This window comes from Scyliorhinus canicula, chromosome 6 (assembly GCF_902713615.1).
Source record: "Scyliorhinus canicula chromosome 6, sScyCan1.1, whole genome shotgun sequence".
Classification (NCBI taxonomy): Eukaryota; Metazoa; Chordata; class Chondrichthyes; order Carcharhiniformes; family Scyliorhinidae; genus Scyliorhinus; species Scyliorhinus canicula.
Genome location: NC_052151.1, coordinates 157,003,267 through 157,031,151, shown reverse-complemented (window position 1 = coordinate 157,031,151; position 27,885 = coordinate 157,003,267). Strand labels below are relative to the sequence as shown.

Genomic DNA, 27,885 nt, shown 5'->3' with positions numbered 1-27,885 from the left:
CTGAGATAGGTCATCTGGGTGAAGGGGCAGTGGATCCTCACCTCTGCGGCACAGGCGAACAGTGACTGCTGTTGGCCAACCCCACGATCTCCAGGATCTGTCCTCATTGTGGGTGAGGACTCAGATTTCTGGTATACCGGCCCCTTGGCTTGGCCCTTTCCAGCTTATTGTGGGCCATTTTCTCCTGCAGGAACAAAGAGAGGGCTTTCTGATCCGCATGCTTGATGGGTCAGTGGAGTCGATAGCCGGTGGCATGTGTTGGCACTGGAATTAGATGTGAAGTGGTTGTGCTCGTGGATGCCAGGAGGTGCTATGGAGCAAGCATGAAGGTCAGATGTGGGGAGGGTGGGAGGTGATTTGTCAGGGGGGTTTGTGAATTTGAGGGGTGGCAGGCGGAACTGATGCCAGGAGAGAGGTAGTAACTTACTCTTGCTTCTCGCTGGAGATCGTTTGTCTTCTTCCTACACTGTATGGCAGTCCTCTTTGACATGCTGCCTGCATTGACAGCCGCTGCCACTGACTCGCAGGCAGTATTGGTGATTCTGCTGCTGGTCCTCCGACCCCCTCAGGGGAACAGGTTGTTCTATCTCACATCCACTGTATCGAGAAGCCTTGTGAGGTCGGCATACTCAAAGCGAGGAGCAGGTCTGCAGGCTGACATACTTATGTGTCGACTGGAGTGAGTGGTGAGGGAGAGTTTAAAATCAGAGTTTAAGACTCTGCAGTTCTGCCATATCCAGCCGTGAATAGTGGTGGACAATTAGACAGCTCACTGGAGGAGGAGGCGCCACAAATATCTCCATCCTCAATGTTGGAGGAGCCCAGCACATCTGTGCAAAGGTCAAGGCTGAAGCATTTGCAACCATCTTCAGCCAGAAGTGCCAAGTGGATGATCCACCTCGGTCTCCTCCAGAAATCCCCTGCATCACAGATGCCAGTCTTCAGCCAATATGCTTCACTCCACGTGATATCAAGCAACGACTGAAGACACTGGATACTGCAAAGGCTATGGGCCCTGACAATATTCCGGCAATAGTACTGAAGAATTCTCCAGAAATAGCCACACCCCTAACCAAGCTGTTCCATTACAGCTACAAGACTGGCATCTATCCAGCAATGTGGAAAATTGCCTCAGTACATGCAAGACAAATCCAGTCCAGCCAAATACCGCCCCAGAAGTCTATGCTCGATCATCAGTAAAGTGATGGAAGGGGTCACCAACAGTGCTATCAAACAGTACTTGCTTAGCAATCACCCGCTAACTGACGCCCAGTTTGGGTTCTGCCAGGGTCCTGACCTCATTGCAACATTAGTTCAAACATTGACAAAAGAGCTGAACTCTAGAGGTGAGGTGACAATGATTGTCCTTGATATCAAGGCAGCATTTGACCCAATGTGGCTTCAAAGAGCCCTGCCTAAACAGGAGTCAATCGGATTCAAGGGGAAAACTCTTTGCTGTTTTGAACAGAGATCAAAGGAAGATGGTTGTAGTTTGTAATGACTTAGACCAGGCCTTTGAAATTGGTCAATTGGAATATGAATTCCCAGATTAGTGAGCCAATCAGGGAACCTCTTCTTTGTGTATAACAGGGAGTGTCAGATCATCTGCACTCCAAGTGGAGATAGTAAGTTGAATGCACATGGTCGTACTGCTGTTGGTTTTGTTAATAAAAGGGATTCTGGTGAAGGGACGTCTGCCTCCATGGACTTATTACATAGTTATTATAGGTCAATCATCTCAGCTCCAGGGCATAATTGCTGGTGTTCCTCAGGGTAGTGTTCTCGGCTCAACCATCTTCAGCTGCTTCATCAATAACCTCCCTTCCATCATAAGATCAGAAGTGATGTTCGCAGGTGACTGCACAACATTCACCATCATTTGCAACTCCTCAGATAATGAAACAGTCCAGGTCTAAATGCAGAAAGACCTGCATCCAGGCTTGCGCTGACTAGTGGTAACTAATATTGGTGCCACACAAGTGTCAGGCAATGACAATCTCCACCTCTTTGACATTCAGTAGCATTGCCATAGCTGGGTCACCTAGTATCAACATCCTAGGGGTTACCATTAACCAGAAACTGATCTGGACTAGCAATATTAATAAAGTAGCTACAAAAAAGCAGGTCAGAGGCTAGGAATTCTGTGATGAGTAACTCACCTCCTGACTCTCCAAAGCTGATCCACAATCTGCAAGGCACTAGTCAAGAGTGAGTTTGAATAGTCTCCATTTGCCTGGATGAATGCTGCTCCGACAATACTCAAGAAGCTTAACATCATCTCAAAAAACTCACCCTACTTGATTGGCACCCATCCACAAACATCCACTCTCTCCACCACCAACGAACAGGTGTAGCAGTATGCACCATTTACAAGATGCACGTCAGGAACTCACCAAGGCTGCCTAGGCAGCACCTCCAAAACCCACAACCACTACCATCTAGAAGGACACGGGCAGCAGATACATGGGAACACCACCAGCTGGAAGTTCCCCTCAATGCCAGTCACCACCCTGATGTGGAAATATATTGCTGTTCCCTCACTGTCGCTGGGTCAAAATACTCAAACTCCTTCTCTAACAGCAATGCGGGTGCACCTGCACCGTATGGACTGTAGTTTTCAAGATAGCAGAACCACCACCTTCTGAAGGACAATAGGGGTTGGTAATAAATGCTAGTCATTGAAGCTCACATCCCATGAATGAGTAAAAAATGTTCCTGTTCATCTCCTCAATTCTACTGTCTCTTAACTGCGCTCGAGAATTTTAGGCTCCAAATCACTGCACACATTTTGGAATGAAACATCAATTCTGGCTTCATAACACATTTCAAACTGGTGAATCTAAAGAAGTTTCCAGGTTGAGCAAAGGTCAGATGAGGTGTTTTAGGAAAGTTTCACAGCCAAATTATGCAGGGCAGAAGTGTGAGGAGGAAATACAGGGCCAACATATTTTTGTTGCATTTTAGTTGCAATTAGCATCCATGGATTCAGAAAATAGAGGGAAATTTTCATTTCCTGCACCTGGGAAAATTGGATTACCTGGGCACGGTAAATGCAAGAAAAGGTTGGGAGGTGTGTAAGCAGATTAAGAAGACGTCTCAATTTTCCATCTATGTAATTTAGTAGACAGAAGATCCCATATGGGGAATGGGATCCTCCCTGCCTAATTTTCCTGTTTTCACTGAGTTGAAGCTCCAATAGCCGGAGGAAGATGCTGCTGAATTCAGCAGCTGAATTTTTTTTTCCCAAAGTCTGTGGGTACTTACCGAAACAAACAAACTGTGATCCATCTGAAAACCATTGTTGTGCTGTAAATGAAACTGTTACCCTAACACACAGTGTATATTTTGGAGCATGGGTTGCAAGCCTACATTGCATACAGTAGAGCAGTAATGTACTCAATGGACAGGTTACTAGGGTAGTTTTCTTCTCAATCATTTAGACTTCCTTGCATAGCGGCATGGTTAGCGCTGCTGCCTCAAGGCGCCGAGGACTGTTTCGATCCCAGCCCCGAGTCACGGTCCATGTGGAGTTTCACATTTTTTCCTTGTCTGCGTGGTCTCACCGCCACAACCCGAAGATGTGCAGGGTAGGTGGATTGGCCAGGCTAAATTTACCCTTAATTCAGAAAAAAATAATTGGGTACGCTTTTTAAAAAAAAAAATTAGACTTCCTTATGGTACAGAGGCTGGTGCTTTCTACTGTAGAATTCATCCCATTATTCTGGAATCAAATCTTGTTTGGAATATTGTACCAAAGAAGTCACGATTCAGGTGGCACAGTGGCACATTGGCTGGCACTGCCGCCATACAGCACCAGGGACCCGGGTTGAATTCCAGCCTTGGGTGACTCTTCCAGGTGGAATTTGCACTTTCTCCCTATGTCTGCATGGGTTTCCTCCGGCTGCTCCGGTTTCCTCCCACAGTCCAAAGATGTACACATTAGGTGGATTGGCCATGCTAAATTGCCCCTTAGTGTCCAAGGATGGTTAGGGGGGATAGGGCAGGGAGGTTTGGTGCAGACACGATGGGCCAAATGGCCTCCTTCTGCACTGTAAGGATTCTATGTTCTGTGGTGAACTTAGAACTATGGGGATGGGATCCATTTTGGTGATATTGATGAATAGTATTGAAATTAAGCCGGTTTTGGAAAAAGTACTTGTTAAGCGTCAACCTTTCAATGGTCTACATTTAAAGGGACATTGATTTTCCTGACATTTTTGACTTTAATGTAATAAATGGTCTACTCTCATTGAAAGCATGACTGATATATGCAAAGGTTTCTGTAAATGAACATGCAACAAGTTGAACATTATGTTAATTTGATGTAGAAGACAATGGTGTGTTTAAAGCTCAAGACACTCGGAAAGAAACTCAAGGTGCTGCTGAGGTGAGAGAAGATGCAGATATGAGGGTGGATCTACCTATTGATCAGGTTAGAATGTAAGCAATACTGTTGCTTTTGCCATTCTTTGACATGTCTAGCGGTCCTTTTTTCCTATTTTATAGATGCAGGATATGAAGATTAGAGCATGCATAGAAAGCTAACATCATTTCCTGTGTCTCTCAAGATGGTGTTAGGTCTATCAATAAACTATTCCACAGCTTTTTAAATTAATTTTTTAAAACCTTCTTGCTCCAAGAGTTTATTTTAACATTTGATTACCCATTTAACCAAATATATTTTTCAGAAGAGTCTGATTAATCCTTATGCAATGCCTGACAGTCAGACGGAGTTCTGTATCAGACTGGCCTAGTGTTCGAATGGGGTCCGAACTTTCCCTAACAAGGCTCACTCACCTACCTCTGTCCTTAAAATTTACCATCTACTTTTTGGTGGGTGATGGATATTGGGATCAATGTCCAATTAAATTAAAAGCTCATCCTCTCCTCCACAAAATTACAAAATAACTAGTTCCATTTATTGTAAAATAAATTGCATTTTGTCTGGCTAGCGCATCTAAATTCTGTGTTAATATAGGTTAAGAAATACTGCGACTGCCATTTCCAAACAGGGACCATCGCCACATTGACGTTTAATAGCGCAGTCACTGCTTGATCCCTTGCCAACAACATCTGGAGGTCACCATTAATCAGAAACTCAACAGGATCATACACATAACTGCCATGGCTGCTAGAAAAGGTTTTGGCACTCTCATAGTCATAGAGGTTTACAGCATGAATCAGGCCCTTCGGCCCAACTTGTCCATGCCGCCCAGTTTTTATCACTAAGCTAGTCCCAATTGTCTGCATTTGGCCCACATCCCTCTATACCCATCTTAACTGATATACCCAGCTATAACTATCTAAATGCTTTTTAAAAGACAAAATTGTAACTGCCTCTGACAGCTCGTTCCAGACACTCACCACCCTCTGTGTGAAAATATTGCTCCTCTGGACCCTTTTGTGTCTCTCTCCTCTCACCTTAAACCTATGCCCTCCACATTTAGACTCCCCCACCTTTGGGAAAAGATATTGACTATCTACCTTATCTATGCTGCTCATTATTTTATAACCTCTATAATATCACCCCTAAGCCTCCTATGCTCCAGGGAAAAAGGTCCCAGTCTATTCAGCCTCTCCTTATAACTATCAAGTTCTGGTAGCATCTTAGTAAATCTTTTCTGTACTCTTTCTAGTTTAATAACATCCTTTCTAAAATAGGGTGACCAGAACTGTACACAGTATTCCATGTGTGGCCTTACTAATATCTTGTTAAACTTCAGCAAGACATCCAAACTCCTGTATTCAGTGTTCTGACCAATGAAACCAAGTATGCTGAATGCCTTCTTCGCCATCCTCTTCACCTGTGACTCCACTTTCACGTAACTATGAACCTGTACCCCTAGATCTCTTTGTTCTATAACACTCCCCAACTCCCTACCTTTAACTGAGTAGGTCCTGCCCCGATTCGATCTACCAAAATGCATCACCTCACAATTATCTTAATTAAACTCCATCTGCCATTCATCGGCCCACTGGCCCAATTGATCAAGATCCCACTGCAATCCTAGATAACCTTCTTCACTGTCCACTATGTCACCAATCTTGGTGTCATCTGTAGTAAGTAACTCACTTCGAGACTCTCCAATGAATTTCGACCACCTGTAACGCACAAGTCAGAAGTGTGGTGGCATGCTCTCTATGGATGAAATGAAATGAAAATGAAAATCGCTTATTGTCACGAGTAGGCTTCAAATGAAGTTACTGTGAAAAGCCCCTAGTCGCCACATTCTGGCACCTGTTCGGGGAGGCTGTTACAGGAATCGAACCGTGCTGCTGGCCTGCTTGGTCTGCTTTCAAAGCCAGCGATTTAGCCCTGTGCTAAACAGCCCCTGGTTACTAATGATCAAGATTCTCAGCACCATCTGGGATCATGGATGTACCATGGCTGCTGTATGTACCATTTGCAAGATGCACTGCAGAAATTAAATAAGGCCGCACTTCCCATTACCCTGAAACACAATGGCCATTATTTCCCTCAAAGTCATCCTGGGACTTTTTTTTAATTCATTGAATGTGAAGTTGCTGGACATCACCATTTATTGCCCATCCTTAATTGCCCTTGAATTGAGTGGCTTGCTGGGCTATTTCAGAGGGTATTTAAGAGTCAACCCCATTGATGTGGGTCTAGAGTCACACATAGGCCAGACCAGGTAAGGATGGCAGATTTCCTCCCCGAAAGGAGATTAATGAACCAGATAGGTTTATGATGACAATCATTAAATCTTAATTCCAGATTTTAAAATTTTACCATCTGCTGTGGTAGGGTTCGAACCTGAGTCCGCAGAGTCCGCTGGGTTGCTCAATAACAAGTGCAGTGACAATATTACTGCCCCACTGCCTCCCAGATATATATCACTGTTCCTTCATCACCACTTAACAGAATTAGGGAGCCCTATGCCTAATAACACTTTGGAAGTCTTTTACCACATAGATTCTAAGTGTTTTAGCACAAGGCCCAACACCACCCTCTTCAGGGCAACAAGGGATGAGTCACATAAATACTGTGGCTACAAGAGCAGGATAGAGACTGTGTATTCTGTGGTGAGTAACTCATTTTCTGACTTCCACAGCCTGTCCACAAAGCATAAGTAAGGATTGTGATGGAATACTTTCTATTTGCCTGATGAGTGCAGCTCCTAAAACACTCAAGAAGCCCGACACTATCCAGGACAAAGCAGCCCATTTATCTTAAACATTCACTCCCTCCACCGCTGATGCACTGTGACAGCGGTGTTTACCATCTATAAGATGCACTTCAGAAACTCACCAAGGCCTCTGTGCGCCTTTCAAACCTATGACCTCTATTGCCTATATGGACAAGCACAACAAGGGCATGGGAGCACCATCACCTGCAAATAGCCTTCCAAGACACACATTATCCCAACCTGGAAATATATCACTGTTCTGTCACAGTTGCTGGACTGTCCCTTCCTAAATGCATGGACTTTAAAGTGGCTCACCACCATCTTCAAAGGAAATTAGGGATGGGTAATAAATACTGCACTTACCAGTCATACCCATATTCTGTGAACAATCAAGAAATAAATGCTGGCCAGCAGTGACCCCCAGATTGTGAGGATGTGTTAAAAAAAAGTAAATATCAAGTCATGATTATGAAAGGGTTCTTTGAATTGAAAATACAATTTTATCGCCTAGCCTTTGTTCATCCCTCCCTACAACTCAAAACATCATTTTTTTTTTCAATTAAGGGGCAATTTTTGTGTGACCAATCCACCAACCCTGCACATCTTTGGGTTGTGGGAGTGAGAGAATGTGCAAACTCCACACGGACAGGATCCGGGGCCGGGATTGAATTCGGGTCCTTGCGCCTTGAGGTAGCAGTGCTAACCGCTGCATCAACTCAAAATATTGTTAAATAAAAATATAAACCTGACATTTCTCCAAAGTTCACACATTTGGCTCTATTAGCCAAACCTTCTATTGTGTTCTGAATTAATTTCTGTTATGTAAACGTCTAAGCTTTTATTTTTTCAAAAATGCACACACCTGTTGCTTACAGTTGTGGTGATAGAGATGAAGAATATGTTACAGTAAATCATGATTTTACTTTCATAAGTAATTGTGATCTCTGTCCTTAGTGGGCATTTAGAATTCATATTTTATTGTATTCACAACGCATAATGATGATAACAGTTCTGTGTTTGTTTCCAGTTTCATTTTAGTATAATATTTCACTGACTAATACCACAGCAGATGATCCGCTATGACATCTACGCTGCCTCTCACTGATCTCCAAGTGTGATTTAACTGCTATTTCAAATTTCCCCATTTTCCTGGAACTGATTCGAGGTGCTAATTTGACTCAACTTTGAGGCTTGAAGTTAATATAAATTTGGTATTTATTAGTGTATGTAGCAAAGAGCATATTTTCCAAATCATCAGCCAATGTATAGCAAGACAGACCCCCCTACGACTTCAATAGTATATGTAAAAGACTTGTATCCTATTTTTGTAAAGCAACCTAAGCTGTTAAAATAATTATGAGGAACATCCTCAGTTTCTGGTGGGCAAATATTCATCTCCTCCATGAAATGTGGAAATAGAGCTGATACCTTTTCATAGTTTCTAGGCAACAGAAGTCTCTTAAATATGTCTGAAAGGGTTTCCAAACCGTTAATTTTCGATTTGATTCATGACTATCTAAGGAAGGATGTGATGCAGCCAAGGTTCACTTGATTGGTCACTGATGGGGCCAGAGGATTACCTGTGATGAGAAGCTGACTAAATTAAGCCTATCCTCTCTGGAGTTTAGAATTAGAGTATATCTCATTGAAACATACAAGCTACTGAAGGGACTTGCTAGGATAGAGATGTTGTTTCTCCTGGCTGGGGAATCTGGTATATGGGAAAACAGGCTCAGGATAAGGGACCAATTATCTAGGACTAGGATAAAGAGATATTTCTCCACGCAAAGGATTGTGAATCTTTGGGATTCTCTACCCCAGGGGGTACAATGTCCCACTATTGAAATACATTTAATTTTTTAAATAAATTTAGAGTACTCAATTCATTTTTTCCAATTAAGGGGCAATTTAGCACGGCCAATCCACCTAGCCTGCACATCTTTGGGTTGGGGGGGCGAAACCCACGCAAACACGGGGAGAATATGCAAACTCCACACAGACAGTGACCCAGAGCCGGGATCGAACCTGGGACCTCGGCGCCGTGAGTCAGCAGGACTAACTCACTGCGCTACCGCGCTGCCCTATTGAAATACATTTATCACTGAGTTGGACAGGTTTTCGGTCACTCAAGTAGAAGATCAGCCATGATGATATTGAATGGCAGAGCTGACTGAAGGGAGCGTATGGTCTACTCCTGCTCCAATTTCTTATATTCTTACCTATTTATTTTCGACCAGGACAAAGTGCCCTTCCATTCGCTGCACATGCAAAATAATTTATCTGTCCTGTTCCATTGATGAAGTAGTCCAGTAGCCATGAATGTAAATGGCTTTCTGCACTCTATCATCTTACTCGGCATTGACTGTGATGGATGTGAAATAGGGACTACGGTCTAATAATTAATTCACATTGAAGTCATGAGCAAATTTAATTGAATTTTTATGTGCAGCAAATTGATGGGGTAACTGTTGGAAGTTATGTGTCTCTCAAAAATAACACTATATCTTCTGAAAGCAAATTTTAAATTCTGAGTATCTCAAAATTAATTTGAGAAATACCATGTGAAAACACATTTTTCAGTACAATTATTTCATAATGCCATATTTTGTTGATCTAAAAGATGATTTGCAAAACGATTTTGCGGGCGAGATATTTTAAACAATGTACAAATTATCAAACAAATCTGAACGTACTGTGGGTCAAAAGAAAATGCACATTGGGTGGCATTGACTAAAGAGGTTTACTCCCCCCCCCCCCCCCCGATGTTTACATTTGGTGAACCAATTGGCTGGTTGGGTGAAGAAAAAGTCAATTCACAAGAACAATTAGTTGAACTGCTTAGGCCAGTAGCTCTGGTCATTAACAGGGCTGATTATTCTGGACTCTGTGTACCTGGGTGCTAAAGAGGAACAACATACCCAAAGCATGCCACATGTGTCACGTACCAAGTCCTACTGGGTTTTCTCATCTTTGTCATTTAATTCCTATGCCAGGAGCCATTGTCATTTTTTCAGCAATATCGCTGTCCCTAAATGGAAATTGAGATCAACGGAGATTTGGTAGCTGTCAGGTTCGAACTGACCATTAAAATTCTCAAGAGAGCAGTTTAAAAAAAAGTGAAATGCTGCACATACCTTCAGACCTTCAGCCTGTGCCTGACAGTCCTGAGGACAGTAGGCCATACCAACGTGCTAGTTTTTTCAGGGAGCACCTGCGTTAGGACACCTCCCATCTTGTATTATTTTACAGCAGCACGATAGCACAGTGGTTATCACAGTTGCTTCACAGCTCCAGGATCCCAGGTTTGATTCCTGGCTTGGTTCACTGTCTGTGCGGAGTCTGCACTGTGAAGTTTACACTTTCTCCCCGTGTCTGCGTGGGTATCCTCTGGATGCTCCGGTTTCCTCCCACAGTCAAAAGATGTGCAGGTTAGGTGGATAGGCCATGATAAATTGCCCTTAGTGTCCTTAAAAGGTTAGCTGGAGTTATTGGGTTACGGGGATCAGGTGGAGGCGTGGGCTTAAGTAATGTGATATTTCCAAGAGTCAAATGGCCTCCTTCTGCACTGTGAATTCTATGAAATTCTATTCCCTCTTGGTTAATGAACGAGTTTGAGTATAGGACAATGCAGAATGTACTGATTTCAATAGTACCCCTGCACTCAGCAGAAAACTGTGTTCATCAGGGTCAGAGAACTATCCTTCTAATGCTGTAACCCTAACTCTGCCAGCTGCTTCCTGTGAGCACAGTTCTTCTCTGGTAGTGAGGGATCATGATATTACAAGCAGTGACAATACAGGAAGGAAGAAACTGATACAATTAAGCCTTATGTGGAGAGGGGACGGAGGGACGGCAGCAGTTGGGGACCTTTACGTAGGGATAGATTCGCAACCTTGGACGAGCTGATGCAGGACTTGGACCTGCTGATGGAACAAGAGCTCGGGCACCTCCAAATTAAACCCATCCTCCGCAAGGAGACAGCCAAAGTACCCCAGGGCCCCGAAAAACCCTCGACTAGAGGAACTAATCAACACGGACAGTAAGGAAGGAGGGGAATTGTGGGATCAAATACGAACAGTTGCTGGACAGTGCAAGACTGCCACTGGAGGAAGCTAGACAGAAATGGAAGGACGAACTGGGGACGGAGATGGGTTGGGGACTCTGGAGCGAAGCACTGAGCACCTCCTCCTGCGCTAGGCTAAGCCTCATCCAGTTTAAGATGGTGGATGTCCAGGGTTGTGGGGGTGAGGGTGGAGTCTTCGGGGTATAACAACCAAATCCTCATATGGGGAAGAGGGCCGTCACCCTTGCTTCCCTGATCGCAGACCGGAGAATCCTGCTCGGCTGGCGATCAGCAGCACCACCACAGCTGCAGACTGGCTGGCAGACCTGGCGGAATTTCTCTAGCTGGAGAAGATCAAGTACACCATCCGAGGGTTGAATGAGGGCTTCCATAAAGCGAGGGGGCTGTTCCAAGACCTGATCAAGGCCAATAGTGATTAGGAAGGGGGGGGGGGGGGAAGATGAGAGGTAGGAAGCCAAAGGAAGGTATACACAAGAGAAGGGGGTAGAGTGGGGAGGGGAAGGAAGGGAACCCAAGGGAAGGACAAAATAGAACACTGGAACAAGGGGAGAAGAGGAAGGGTCACGCAGCCCCCCTCGTAATAATAAAAACATTACCAGGGGAATTTAACCAATCAATGAGGGAAGGCGGGGGACCTCGTGTAAAATCCGGTGTAAATATGACACAAACCTGTTGTAAATGCCACATACACATGAGCTGTTACTTTGTTAAACTGAAAAAACGCTCACAAAAATATTTTTAAAAAGAGGAGCAAGGGAGAAAAGCTTAGTGGATCAGTGACCATAATACTAATGACAGAAAAATAAAGATTGTAATGGGCAGTATAATTACAGCATAGAAGTGAAAGCGAGAGAGTGATTAGATTCTAAAATTGTTTTTGTTTCCTGCACAGTTGCTGCCCCTCAGGCTCACTTGTCCAACCTGAAGATTATCGAAGACTTAATTAACTAGAATGCTGTAATAATCACAATTTGGAGACTAGGACAATGGAAATGCAATTTCTAGCCTCGCAAAAACATGTGTGTTGTCTTTTACAGGTCCCTGCTGAAATTGTTTATGAGGAAGAAATACCACCTTATGATGATAATATGTCCACAAACCATAAGGAGGATCTCCATTATGAAGTGGACGGTTATGAGAATAGAAGAGAGCAGTGGAATGACCCAAATGGGTGGACAGGAGATGAGGACGGACTAGTTGAGGACGTACAAAAATACAATAAATCTAAAGAGGATAGTCTGTACAATAATGTTGATCGTAATACCTTAATACTTGGAAATTCTAATGCACTACCTTCAGGAACAGATGGTGTATTTCATGGAGAAGAGGAGAATCCGGGGAAAAAACGTTCAAGGCCAGCCCATGATGACAAAGTTGCAGGTGTGACTTCAGAACAAAAGAGCTTACAATCAGCTCAGAAAGAGACAGTGTCACATGAATCGGCAACATGGCAGGAGCTAGCAGAGAAACAAGAGAACGTTGACGAAGTCTCAGAATTAGAAAAGGTTAGTGATAAAAAGAAACATAATGAACTGTAATATGCAAGTGATAGTTGTTGCAGAGGAGTGCGCATTAAGAATCTATGGTTGGGCGTTTGAAACATTTTTTGAGCAGTTGAGTAAGACAAATTCTACTAAACTCCAAGGATCAAAACCTCGCTATATTGCAATGATACTGTGTACCTGTCTTAAATGAGAATAAAAGAATACAGTTCAGTAAGTTTGTTAATTATTACTCACTTTATGTTGAGTGTAGACTGATGGAAGAGTAGTTTAATAATGCAAAATTAAAGACCAAATGGAGATTTGGGTGTGATATTGTCATGACACCCTGGGCTAGTGCGCCGTCAATTCCTGTCCCACTTGACCCGGAGTCAAAACACTGACATAATTAGATTTTGTTTAAAATACCCGAGGTCCTTTTGAGCCCAATCAATTATGATAACCAGGTTTGTTCTTTAAAACACAAGTATCCTTTTATTTCGTACAGTATTATCATTAAATAGACAGAAAAGGTAACTGACTATCTGCTGCTCCTTTCCCAACCTTCCCTTTCTAATTTGCCCCATTTTCTACATGCACACGCACAAACAACACAGAGGGGAAAGGGTGACGGAAAGGAAAATAAAATATTAATAAAATAAAAGGATAAGGATCTTTGCACTGGGATGACTTCCAGTCAATGTCTTTCTGAAACTCAGGATTTTGTTTTGGTACTTCTTCCTTCAAGGCTTGAGATGATATTCTCTGCCGATTTTATCTACCTTCTCTGCAGACTCAGCATCATTTCAAGTTCACAGCAAAGGGCGTGCCAGCTACTCGCTGCTTTTAGAACAATAGAGCACTTCTTTCACTTCAGCATGCAGGAGATAGAGAGGTAGGGAGAGAGAAAGACTCTTCCTTTCACTTCCAAGGTCTAAACACTTCTGCCAAGTGCTCCCAGAAAGCATCATGCAGTAGCCAATCACTGACTGTTGTCAGGTAGGACACTGTCCCTGGCCAACCCACCAGTTGTCAGTTAACCAATCAAATCAAGCTCCTCCAAAGCTCGCTCCTAAGATCCACTCAGTGCCGAGGAGTCTGGCTTCTCCTCTGCCTGGGAACAATGTGTCCTGACAAGCAGGTCATTTCAACTTTGATTCTTCTGCTTGAAGGCACATCTAGATGATGGGTCCATGGACCAAAATAATAAAATAACATTAAATAAATGGGAACTAAGGAAATAAACAAAATAAACTGCATGCTTCAATGAGGTGCTCGAACTTTGAACGAGACATGGAATTTGAATGTCAAAGAAGGCTGGTTTCATACCTTTGTCCCTATGCTGTAGGATGAAAGATTTAGTGCAGTTAGAAAATGATGACCGTTAACGTTATAATCAATACAGAAAAATTCTTATCATGACAACTGGAACGTTGTATTCTGTACATATCAAAATGACTGATTCATTTTATAATAGCCAGATCTAGTGGAGAAATGAATTTGTTAATGTTCCGCAGATTATGTTGATTCCCAGAGGGGAGGGAAATCATGCCACTTTCCTCTATCTGCAGAAAATGTGTATCATTCTTCAGTTATATCAATGAAGAAAGCTACATGGGCTACACAAGTAGCAGGCCATGCCATGGTCCTACCCTGGGGATTCTACGTTAAATGTGTCTAGCGCCACTAGAAGCAACAGTCTGTGAATAAATCTCTCCCCCACAATATTAGATTTAAACTCTTCATTTTGCTCTGTCACTTCTCACTTTCTTCCAATACACTGTGTGAATATGCTGCTTGTACAGTACGAATCATGGTTTGGATTAGCAAAAAGCCGTTGCTCGAAAATCAATTGATTTTAGTTATCAAGGAAAGTTAAATCTTTGGGAAAGATGGGCCGATTTTAACTCTTCTTGCCTGGTAGTAATAAGGCAGATTGACTGGTAAACTGCCTGACCTGCAAATTGTTGACAAATATCTTCTCTTTCTCCCAGTTTCTCACGCAGATAAATATTTTACATTTTTTCTTTAAAACTTGGCTTATTGGTTTTGGCCTCTGAACAGTGATTGGTTAGATCAAAAATACACTTGATCATTCCAAATGCAGCGGTCCAGACCTTTCTGGATGCATAATCAGATGTTCCTGATATGGCTGCTTAGGCCCTTAATTATGCTTACCAAACTACTATGACTGACATTGATACACTTTTAACTGGATAAAATATCGGAGGTGCTTCACAGGAGAATTATCAAACAAAGTTTGACTTAATGGCCGGAATTCTCCAGCCGTTGGGATTCGCGTTTCCCCCCGGTAGCTGGAGGAAATCTGTAACTGTGGCTGGGAATGGGCGGCACAGTAGCACAGTGGTTAGCGCTGTTGCTTCAAAATGCCAGAGAACTGGGTTCGATTCCAGGCTTGGGTCACTGTCTGGGTGGGGTCTGCATGTTCTCCCTGTGTCTGCATGGGCTTCCTCCGGGTGCTCCGGTTTCCTCCCACAAGTCCAAAAGACGTGCTTGTTAGGTGAATTGGACATTCTAAATTCTCCCTCAATGTACCCGAACAGGCCCGGAGTGTGGTGACGAGAGGCTTTTCACAGTAACTTCATTGCAGTGTTAATATAAGCCTACTTGTGACACTAATCATAGAATTTACAGTGCAGAAGGAGGCATTCGGCCCATCGAGTCTGTACCGGCCCTTGGAAAGTGCACCTACTTAAGCCCACACCTCCACCATAGGCCGCTCCTCGCCCCATATTCTCCCCCCCCCCCCCCCCCCCCCCCCCCCCCCCCCCCCCCGGGGGCTAGGCGCGGCGTTTCAAGAAACTCGGCTGCCGGACCTTGATGCTTGCATCAAAGCGGCACGCTGAGAATGACGCGATGGTGGCACCTAAGTGACGTCAGCCGCGCATGCGCAGGTTGGCCGGCTCCAACCCGCGCATGCGCGGTTGCTGTCTTCCAAGACGTGGCGGCTTGATCTTGCGGGGCGGACGGGAAAAAGTGCGTCTTTTGAAGACGCCGGCCTGACGATCGGTGGGCACCAATCGCAGGCCAGTCCCCTCCCGAGCACGGCCGTGGTGCTCGATCCCCTCTCCGCCCCCCACAGGCCTCAAACTTACCTTTTGCGCTATGTTCATGCTGGCAGCGACCAGGTGTGGTTGACGCCGACGTGAACAGGTCGGGAACGTCAGGCCACTCGGCCCATCCGGGCCAGAGAATCGCCGGTCGCCGTGAAAAACGGCGACCGGCAATTCCGCGACACGCCATTTTGGGGGGGGGGGGGTGGGAGAATCACGGGGGGTGCCAGGGCGGCGTGGTCATGATTCGCCCGGCCCTCCCGCGATTCTCCCACCCGGTGTGGGGAGCGGAGAATCGCGCCCCCAGTAGCCCCACCTAACCTTCTTTTGGAGACACTAGGGGCAATTTAGCATGGCCAATCCCCCTAACATCTTTGGACATTTTAGGGGACACCCGAGTCACCAAGGCTCAGTGAAAATCCAGGTCCATAAGTTGATAGTGATTCAGATCAAATTAAATCTATAGGTGCTTATTTTTAGATCCGAAACTCTTATTTTCTGCACCCACTATAAAGCATTTACTAGAAAGTACACAAAATACATGCATTGTGGATGAAACCTTATTGTTGACTGTCAATAAAATAATTGGACTAGTTAGCAGCTCTTAAAGGGTTGCATCTAGCAAATGAATTGAAGCCATTTAGGTTCAGGAGCAACACACTGGTTGGAAATGCGGAGGAGATTGTCATGAGGAAGGTTTCTGCACTCAGCACTTTACCTTTGGAAGTGGTGATATGGGGGACACAAGGTTTCAATCTTCAGGACAGGTGACCCAACTCCCTGAAAAAAAGCAAAATCTGAAGTTAGGAGGAAGTTGCACCAACAAACAATTGCTGTGACACAGATCAAAAGGATCTGCTAACAAATTCAGAACTTCAGTAGTGCCAAAAGAAATGACAAGGTGGGTGTACTAGCCAAAATGTGCTTACATTCTCATTCACCATACAAGGTACAGTCCAATTCAACCCTGCATAAGGTTTTCACACTGTAGTACTACACACACTCATTCTATAGAAACTGCCAGCACAAAAAGATAACTAGCAGGAAGCAGGTTACTGGGAGATTTTGAGCTGGGGAGGCAAATACTCAAGACGAAAGGATCCCATTTCTGTTAATCACTCAAAAATTAAAGTGCTGATCATTATGTTCTGTTTCCAGATCTTGGTTCCCATCGTCTTATGAAGTGACTGAGAACAAAAATGAACTCGCTCAAAAGAGCAGCTGACAAATTTAGAGTTGCTGTGGTACCACTCAGCAAGTACTCCCCATTTGATATGTCCACTCATAGTGTCACTCACATCATGACTTACGCCTGCATGAAGCATTCAGGGGGCATTTCTCCGATAAGGAGGCCCCGTGTTCGTGCCGTCGTGAATGCCGTCGTGTTTCACGATGGCGCGAACAGGGCCCAGGCACGGCCTATGCTGGCCCCCATAGGGTTCATGCCGTTCCAGCCTCCTTACGCGGTGCCAAATGGGCACCACGCCAACCTGCGCATGCGCAGTTGGGCCAGCTCAGGGGTGAATGGCGCCGGCGGGACTCTGTAAATCATGTGGGCAGGAGAATCGGTGGCCCGCCAATTCCAGCGGGCAGCGCCGTGCCAAACGCGCCGGCGCAAATTCTCCGCACCTCGGAGAATCGCGCGCCGCCGTTGGGGCATCGTGGCGCGGTTGTTCCGATTCTCCGGCGCGGGGCTCGGAGACTTGCCCCCTCAATTCTTACCACCTCACCTGTCTTGGAAGCTATTGTCTGAGGGATGTATTGAGAATGTTGTCCCGGTTTCTCCTTCCCATGAAGAAAAGGGAGTGGTGTCCCCAGTGCCTGCACTAGAACATTGCCACAAACACGCCAACTACCGCTCATACCAGCACAGATAAGAGAAGCCTGGAAAATATCGTTAGTGAGTTGGATGCAGGGGCACTCGGTGAAATACAATGTACAGATAAGGAACAACAAATGATAGTGGGGGAAAGGAAAATGAACCAGCTGACCCAGTCCATTATCCTCCACTGTCGCTGGCAAGGCCATGGGATTAATCTCCTTCAGATCCTGCTTTCAGAAGTTCATACAGGAGCAGAAGACTTTCACCCCATCCTTTGAACTTGCTCTGAGTAGCCTGGAGCACCTGCAGAAGTGTGTGTAAGGAGCCCCAAAATAGTGGGTGGTGATGCATGGCACATATTTCCCTCAGTGCTGTGACTGAGACCATGGACACCCAGTTCCATGGTTCCAGGACTCTGGGCAGTATCAGATCAGAGTTTTGAGAGAGTTGTATTGCATATAACCCTTTTTAAACTAGAACTCAAAGCCAAAGTTACCTCCAGTGCGTCTTGGTCTACTAGCCGGCCTGAATATTAGTTTCTTCAAAGTAAGTAACCTTCACCTCTTCGTCCTGGAGAGAGTGGAGCACAGTCTCTGATGAGTCTCTGCTGCTTAAATGCTCACAGCTCTTTCGAGGTTAGTGATGCTAAACTTGTTCACATTGGCTAGGTAATACAGCAGTTACACTAATGGTGGATGGTTTGGGCCTCGGGTGTTAAAAAGGTTAACTCTTGGAAATGTTTGTGGCAACAGTGAGGTGCTGTGAACCTGTGCCCCTTTAATGGAATAGGGGCAATGTACCAACTTCATCCTGCCCACTCGTTCTCGTTCATATAGCCTCCTGCTGACAGCTCTTCTCACCCTCTTTCATCTTTTATCAATTTGTCCTGTGCTGCATGCTTCCTGCCCATCCTTCCAGTTATACCCAATGCCAAGAGAAAACCCGACACCCATATTTGGGAGCAACATGTTTGAAATCACCAAAAGGGTAGTTCAACACCTGCCTGACCACTTCCTGCAATTCTGAAACTTTAACCAACTGTAGAAAGCATCCAAAACCCATGGAATTACAGCAACAGCCAGGACAAATAATCCAGCAATAACCTGGATCGTCTCTTCAAATAGGAGAGTTTAATGAGTTCTACTGTGGAAGGTAAAGTCAGAGCATTAACTGCAGCATGGAGCTCCAAAATTGCTGCATGAACATCAAGTCAGCATTACATGCTGATTGATTTCATAATTCTCGTGTTCTGTGTGCTTTCAGTAGGCGTTAAGTGCACGTGTCCTAGCTTTTATTAAAATGGTACCTGGCTCACTTTATTAGATGTATGAGTGGGTGTCACAGCCACCATTCTGGAAATTTTAAGGACCATATAGCACCCACAAAAGAAGCAATACCGAGGCCAAATGTGCATTTTGGAAGGCAGAAGGACTGAAGAATAAAATGTTTTCAATAAGCACGATGGTGGAAAATCAAAAGCATAGAGTGTTGGAGCAAGTTCTGGCTCTTTTACACCATGATTTTTATTTGATTTATTATTGTCACATGCATTAGTATACAGTGAAAAGTATTGTTTCTTGCATGCTGTGCAAACAATGCATACCGTACATGGGGAAGGAAGGAGAGACTGCAGAATATAATGTTACAGTTATAGCAAGGTGTAGAGACAAGATCAACTTAATACGAGGTAGGTCCATTCAAAAGTCTGATGGCAGTAGGGAAGAAGCTGTTCTTGAGTCGGTTGGTACGTGACCTCAAACTTTGGTATCTTTTTCCTGACGGATGTCAAAATTTCCTGATGTCAAACAGATGGTCAGACAGTACAGTCAAGGTCTGGATTCAAGGGTCCATGTAGCGAGTTGGGTATTTTCACTACGTGTGGAAGCTGAGACTAACCTTGTAGATGTTGCCACGGGTCAGAATGCATATTTAGAACATGGTGAGGCCAAAGATGAAATGTTGAACCACATTCTACGGGCTGGGAGAAATGATTCATTGCAAGAAAGGTGCTGCCGATGTTTGGCTTGGAATCAGTGCCAAGGAGGAGAGGACAGAATGGTTCATGGCCTTAAAATCTGCTGAGAAATGCACAATATCACAGGAGTCTTGACCATGGTTGAGTGGCTGCATGGATATCAGAATGAAGTGATTTAAACAGGGGATGGTGCGAGAACTTGTTGCCAGATTAGTTGGAATGAAGTATTTGAGAATTTTCGAGAGAAAGAGATGGTTGTTTGGAGAAGATGTAGGATCTCTTCTAAGGAGAGTGAGTGGGAGCAACATCTTTGAAGGGTGGAGGGACAGGGCCAGAGGAAAGGGAGCAGTACATGATGCCAATGAATCTTGGGCATGTGGAGTTGTTTGCCTGATTTAGGAGATGAGTTGGGAAAGCAGCAAAGACACATATACGGTGCCTCATGGAGACTATTCTGGAGAAAGTGACAAGGGAGATAAGTGAGATGCTTCTGAATATTGTTGGGATGGGACCTAGGGGTGAAGAAGTAAGGTGCAGGGTGCAGTTAGGAACAGAAGAAGCTGCAAAGCAGATGGGACAGCGGAGCAGGAATCCTAATTTTGGGAATTAAGGAACTTCATGAAAAGGTAAGGATGTAGAATGCTTGGGTGGGTGACTGAAGGAATTAACTTGCCACACATATTAATTGTACAGAATATGATTTGATTCTGAGCAAACTTCTGTTCATTGTCATTTTCAACTATGCAAAATTAAATGAAATATTTCATTCTGAGGCAAGACACATATGAATTATTCTAACTCAAGTACTTCTAAACATGTGGGATTAATCCCTTTGAAAGTTAGTGTTATTTGTATGAGAATGATTTTCAAAAAGGGGACGTGTGAGAAAAATGAATAAATTCCTGGTGGCTTTCTGCAGTAAATTCCCATTACCAAGATAGGCCAGATAACTTTAGAAACCATAAGTTGTCAGGCCTGTGTGTGTAATATTAATTTGCAGTTCAAGATGGGAGACCTTGATGATGGTAGAGTACTGCCAGCATTAGGGTGGGAGTAAAGATAAATGGTCAGTGGTTCAATTCTATACTGTTAAACCTGTGGACTTGCCTATCTTACCAATCATACCTTAGCCTTACCTTCACAACAAAAGGAAAATGTGAGGAATCTGCAGTTGGAATATAAAAAGAGAGAACTGACATAGTGTTCAGTTAATGATCATGACAAATATTAATGTAATATGTGAATAATCTCCTTTCTTTCAATGATTTCTCATTAAACAGCCATAGTTTGCTCTTAAGGACAAGGTAATCTTATGTACTGGGCATAAGAATTATTTATCTTTATATGTGACCACATATCACCCAGAAATGTGTTTTTATTCAATTTACTCATTTGCTCTTCTGAAAGTAGTGATTTTACGTTGGGCTACAGATCTACCATTACCCAGTCAAATCTAAAATAACAGAAAATGCTGAACAATCTCAGCAGGTCTGGCAGCATTTGTGGAGAGAGAAGGGAGCTAACGTTTCCAGTCTGGATGACTGTAGCTAACCATCATCCAGTACCACATCTAAGTGGCCACTTTACATGTGTGATTCCTTACTGTGAAAGCTGGGCCATGATAGCTAAACACAATCCTTCTGTCATCCTGATTTCCACACCATGTAGCCCTGTGGCTTGTTTCCCACCCCCCCGCCCCCCCCCAACTCCCTTTTCCTTGAAACCAAAAACTGTGCCTTAGCATTGCTATTACATGTAGCATTACATATTGATGTATCATCAATTGGACACGAGTCAAGATGAAGATCCAAACATTAAGCTTTAATCGACTAGTTGTGTGCCCGGCAGTCAACTTACAGAGAAAGGCCGACTGCCGGGTCCTATGGGTTCTTATACCCCGCCTTGTAGGCGGGACTACTTGCCTCCCGACCAATCGGTGAGCAGTCACATGTCTAGTCTCAACCAACCATCCGAGAGGCACATGACCAGCCTGAGCCAATGGGCAGCGAGTGTACTGCACCAATGGCAGATAGGTACCGTAAACCTCCTAGTCATATCACCACACATCTGAGGCACACAATTTACCAAAACATAAAAGTCTTCAGAAGGTTTTTCTTCTCCCAGACTTGCATTTTGGCTGTTAATAGATTGGCTTCAGAATGTCCTAGAGGCCGCAATGAAGAGGGATAACACCTTGGCGTAGTTTTGGTTGTCAGAATATTCCGGTTCTGCGGTTGGGCCAGTTGATGTTAGTTCTAGCTGTGCTTTAGGTTAAGGAAATGAGAAGAACTGGCTGAAAGACCGTGGTTTACATTCCAGGCACCAAAGGGGCAGGAGAAATTCAGAAAACTGTTTGGATTTCATTGCAGGAGGTCAGCAAAGACCAAGGGTAGGTCTTTCAGGTGCACAGACCTGGTAAGATTTAGTAATTTATAGATAACAACAAGAAGGCAGTTTATTTAGATTTCATTGGTGATTGAGCAAATAAAATGCAGGCATGTAAAATGAACTTCTTATCCTGGAAAACCTGTCATTAATTCGCATCAGTTTATTGACCTCAATGGTACCCATTGATCTGTTTTAAAATGCACTTTCAATTTCCCATGAAATTAATTTTAAATGAAAATGTTGCACTTGAGTATTCGTCCACAAAGGCTGATTCAGCACATGGACTGGATTGAGGAGCTTGAAATTAAACATTATAATTTACAAGTGTGTCAGCTATTTACTGCTGCGCTTCTGCTGTGCTGCATTCTTTCTCAGCTTTTAAATGGCAAGACGTGAGCAACTAACACAATGTTCACAAAGCTAAGTTATCCAGATTGGGTATGATTTTTCTGATATGTAAACATCTGGCCACCACAGATGCTTCTTCAATAACACCAACATATTTTGGTCACCATTTGTTGCACAGAATTAGTGGCGCTAGCATTAGTGAGCCTGAATTTTAGTGGGTTGGGGACTTACTGAAAAGAGGTGTATTAATTCATATCATGCTTCTTCGCGCATGTTTATTGAAATGACTTTGTGCTCTTTCATCTTTTTTAGATGGTTATAAAGATAACAAATGAAGAGAGCCTCCCCTGTTCCAGACCGTAGATGAAGGGCGTGGTAAGTGTAGATGGTCTCGGGATGATCTTTCGTAACTTTTAAGTAAGCTTCGAGAATGGTAGCAATAACACTCGGGCCTCCTTGTTTTACACAGAGGTGCTTATTATTGGCAGGAATTAAGCCAGCATTGTGTAGAGAATGGGGAATTTAATTGCTGCTTTGATGACGTGATGAACATGATTGGCCTAACAACCTATATAGCCACATGCAGGCAGTAGACCAAACACACTGAGAATTGATATTGTCATGAGCAAGTATAGTTGGATAATGCACAAAAACATTGCTACTCATTCTTTGTGCTGTTTGTAAATATCAGAGCTAATGGGGCCACCCCGATTCTTCAAAATCCCATGAAATATAGATGCAGGTTGGCAAAGCTCAGGCTTGAGAACTCTCAAGTGTTACTAACGTACTGCTGGAGCTCAATTGCGGTGCAATTCATTTATTGTGTTGACACATGCAATGACCTAGTAGACCTACAGAGAAACAAATAAAATTCCCTTGCTTTCCCTCTGGGTGTGATGTAACCTTCATTGATCTTTTCAATCCTGATTCCCTACAAATTATTAAGGAAAGTGTAATAACCTGCACAGGACTCATCCGGCTGGGGATGATTGTTCTCCGTGTTCAATTGGACTGAGTTAACCCAGCACTAGCATAAAAGGCTGGCAGCTGTAGAGCCAGCTAAGAAGGAATGAGGACCCGGTGAAAGGTAACCGGGCCGTGTGCATGTATGATGCCATTGCTGAAATAAAGGACTTTTAAGAAGCTCGTTGGACTCCCCTGGCTCTATCACAGAAAGCTTAACTTTTTATAAGCCTTTAGTCACACACAGTCTAAGATGATTCATTTCATCCAGATAATATTTATTGTGAACAGTGGTTTGTTGTTTGGTTTCCACTTAATATACTATTTGGATGTCTCTTTGGGTAACCTGTGGCCTGTCCTGACATGAGAATGTTTCCCATTACCTATGAGTGACTTCAGCTTCTTTTATTCACACTGCAGCACACTATAGGCTTCCAGGTAAGTACATCACTCTCTTGTAAAAACTATTCCATCTTATTTTCTCAGTCTCCTGCACATGACAATGCACTAAGGTCAGGAATGCATCTCATTGGTGGGTTCAGTGGAACAAATATACCATGGGCGGAATTCTCCGGTCCCCAACGCTAAAATCGCGTTTGGCGATCATTTGGAGAATCCACGGCGGCGCCAAAACCGGGGGGGCGGTGCCATTTTTGCGATGCTCCGCCCCCTCTAGGAGTACACCACACACTGTCGGCAGCTTCAGGACATTCCCTGAGGCCCTCTCTCTCTCCCCCCCCCCCACCGATGTTCTGCCGCTGATGGGCCGAGTTCCCGTCAGTTGCGTGTCGTATTTAGTTTCGGGAACTCGATGTGGCGGCTGCAGACTAAGTCCAGCACCGCCACAGTCGCCGAGGGAGCCATTCGGCGGGCAGGTGGGGCTTTGGCAGGGGCTAGGAGCACTGGGGGGTGGTCCAGGGGTGGCGAGCCTGGCCAAAGGGGATCATTATTTGGCGGGCTGGGTCCACTTGCAGTCGATGTCATGTTGCGAGGCCCGGCCACTTCAGGTGCCGCCTTGCACGTGTGCGGCCAGGGACCCAGCAATTCTTCAGCCGTATCCGCTGCTAGAGCCGGGGCTCTACCCCCACCAGTCAGAGGATCGGTGGCCATTTCGCACTTTTTTTTCCATCGTAAAAGCTCATCGTTCCCATGCTGGCGTCAGCAGTTAGTCTCCAAATCGGAGAATCCAGCCCAAAATCTTTGACAGCTGACTTTCCCGCCAGCAACGCCCCTCCGCCTACGGGTTTCACGGCTGTGTGGGATGCTTACACAAGAAATCCCATTGACAATCGGCGGGAAAGAGAATTCCGTCGCCAATGTACGACGTGCGGTTGAGAAATATGCGGCTGGCGGACGGGAACATCCCACCCTTTATATGCTTTGGTAGTGGATCAAAAGCGTACCAATCTTTAGAACCTCATCTTCCAGTCTGTGTCGTTGCAATAACCTTTGTCAGGCAACAGCCAACATAGGCCTAGAAACTCCTCTAGCAGATGGTCACCCTTTTCTTCAGCACCATATATTTCTGTGCCTGTCCATAAAAAGAACTGAGATCTTCAATCTCCCCCTGTGTTCCAGTGGGTGGTGAGTCTGTAATAAAGAATGACTCACTGCTGAATGATTAAACCTCACCAGCTGTTGCTGAATCTAAATCTGTCGATTCTTCATCCAACTATGGAAATTCATCCTTGAATGGTACCTGGCTGTCCTGCTGTCGATCTTTGCCTACTTTTCCCAGTAAACCCAATTATGCACAAGAATTTCTGGTCAGTAGAGGTGTGCTTTGATTGTGCAAGTAATCTCTCACCCCTTGTGGCTAAGGGTGGCAGCTATCTGACCTATTCTCGATCTGGGCTTGCAGTTTGACTCTTAATGGCTGGATATCTGCTGCTTTGAGTCTTTCCAAATGGTCAACCAGTACGTTAACACTGGCCCTAGTATCAAGTTTGAACTTGGAACGACGCCTGACCTATAAAGCATTGGAACAAAATTTTTGTCTTGATTTTTTATCTCACCTAACAAATTTGCATTCTAATTTATTTCCTCTTTCCTTATTCCCAGTCTCAGACCTGCTTTTTTCAACACAGTATTTATATGGCTGGTCCAGTTCTGTTTCTGGTCAATGGTAATCCCCTAGGATGTTGATAGTGGGGAGTTCAGTGATGGTAATGCCATTGACTAAGAAGGGGAGAGGGTTCTCTCTTGTTGGAGATGGTCATTGCCTGGCACTGTGCTGCTGGGAGCCAATCCATTGCCTTTGTCTTCTGGTCCCAATGAGAGGGGTGGCTGTGAGCTCAGCAACGGCTGTGAATTAGGGACCCAGAGCCGATTTGCCAAGATGGTTGAAGAGGGGAGGTTTCCTGTGTAACGGATAGATGATGCATGCTCAGCAGCTCTTCATTCGCTATCACTGTGGAATGCAACCCTATTGATGCACTATCAATTACGCAAAGACGATAGTAGGATGTAATTGAGGCTTTATTACACTGAGATGTATGGCCTCCTACATCAGCTGATGAAATGGCTGCTGTACTGAGAGCACACATATTTATACTTCGCCTACTGGGCAGAGCCAGCAGGCAGGGATCTACCCCCGTAACTGTAGTACAGGGGCCTTACCGTAAATACTAAAACAACATCCTCTATATACAATATATACATCAGTGGTGACTACCAAACGTATGCCATCAGCCACATTGTGGACCCAGTGGGCAGAGGTGAAGGAGTGACCTGCCTCCTTGGCTGTTCCTGTCTGGGGTTGGAGGAGGGAGCTCAGACAGTAGCACATGACCATCCTCTCTCCTTCCCTCTTTCCCTTCTATAACTCCAATGATGAAACAATGCGAGCTGCAGCATGCAGGCATTATTTCATTTCTATACAGCACAGGGTAGTCAAAATATATAAAACAAAATCTGATGGGTTTTCTTGAAATTTGAATTGCAAGTATTGAACCTTTCTCCAAAATATAAATTTACTGTTCTGATGAAAGGTCATTAACATGAAACCTTAACTCAGATGCTGCCGTACATGCTGAGTATTTGCAGCATCTTTGTTTTATTTCAAATTTTCAGCATCTGCAGTATTTTATGAATTTACTGTCAATGTACAGAACATGTTAATGAGGTGATCACTGAAATTATTGTTATAAATTGCCAATGGGATAGTTTCCTGTCATAGAATTATAAAATTTAGAGTGCAGGAGGACATTCAGCCCATCGAGTCTCCACCAGCCCTAACAAAGAGCACCCCACTGAAATCCGCGTTTGTAACCCAGTAACGCTCACTTAACCTTTTTTGGATGCTAAGAGCAATTTAGCATGGCCAATCCACCTAACCTGCACATCTTTGGACTGTGGGAGGAAACCGGAGCACCCGGAGGAAACCCACGCAGACACGAGGAGAACATGCAGACCGGTCCGCACAGACAGTGACCCAGGAGGGAATCGAACCTGGGACCCTGGAGCTGTGAAGCAACTGTGCTATTGTGCTGCCCTCAAATTAACAATATTCTACAAGGGGAAAGGGGCCCTGACTGGTGCTTCTCCTTCTTCTTGGCCCATGATTTCTCTCCCTGACCCTGTGTGTATGCGCAATTACGGGTTCTAATGGTACATAACTACTTTCCCATAATAGTCCTTTCTTTGTTTACTTTTAGGGTAAAGCCTATAAAGAAGCCTTTTGAATGAAAAGCAAAGTAACACCTTGAAGAGCCATTTTCAGCACTGGTGGGCAATCGTCCTTTAAAGCCACCAATATGCATTTAGATGAAGTTGCAGCTTTCAGATGCTCATTAATCTGATTATTTAAAATATATTAACATTTTTTAAAATCAAAGTTTGTGTACTCCTGATGCATCCTGACTAATATATTTGTTAGTAACATTTCTTTATTATATAACAGATGAGGACATTATGTATGGTGGTGATTAATTCTATTTTGTAATTTTCTGATTAATTATTTCTGTTTTTGCCTAATCAGCAGGCTAACTGTTAAATATAATTGCGTTTGCAAAATAATTACATTCTCAGGAGATGAATTAAATTGATTACATTGAAAAGAATAAAGCAATAAGTTTCAAATATCTAATCAGTGTAATCTTCTTCTTTGTCACATTTTAATGAACTTTATAAATAATGAGAAGACTTTTTGTTATATACTCCAGCGTCTTAGAATTTGCAAAAATACAGACAAAACAAAGCATCTTATCATTGAACTCTTCCTCACCAAGCAATGTTTCTGTCAGGACTGATTTGAATTAGAGTCTTTAGATATGATTAATTTTTGAATAGCATAATGTTAGTTATAATTCGTGTGAATTTATAGTTCAATTAAGGCTCACAAATCTTTTGTGGTGGATTCTCTGTTGACTAAATATGCAAAACTGTCCTTCACAACAAAGCAATAAATGAGGTTTGGAAATTGTTTGAGAATCCTTTGTTACAGTTGCATGATGGTTGTTATTCCTGATCACTGATTTCCTTGGGAAAAACGGACACCTACCTGACCTGAGGCATGACACCATTGCTGTATTACAATTATTGCTTACAACGACATGGCCTCTGATCTAAACTCTTCTGTATAATTATTTCCTCTTCCTCCAC

The 27,885-nt window shown here is 44.0% G+C and overlaps 1 protein-coding gene across 7 annotated transcripts in view; it reads left to right on the top strand.

The window, feature by feature from the left end:
- The window catches only part of LOC119967594 (doublecortin domain-containing protein 2), a 223,954-nt gene extending 196,589 nt beyond the window's left edge, over positions 1–27,365 (top strand). For 4 of the 7 annotated variants that reach the window (XM_038800324.1, XM_038800322.1, XM_038800323.1 and 1 more), the window contains 5 exons: positions 4,329–4,432; positions 12,270–12,737; positions 21,904–21,999; positions 22,633–22,695; positions 26,940–27,365. In XM_038800324.1, coding sequence (XP_038656252.1) covers positions 4,329–4,432; positions 12,270–12,737; positions 21,904–21,999; positions 22,633–22,683 — 719 coding nt within the window. In that variant the 3' untranslated portion in view covers positions 22,684–22,695; positions 26,940–27,365. The remainder of the gene's footprint in view (positions 1–4,328; positions 4,433–12,269; positions 12,738–21,903; positions 22,000–22,632; positions 22,696–26,939) is intronic. The other 3 variants (XM_038800325.1, XM_038800326.1, XM_038800328.1) reach the window with 3 other exon arrangements.
- Positions 27,366–27,885: the final 520 nt, after the last annotated feature.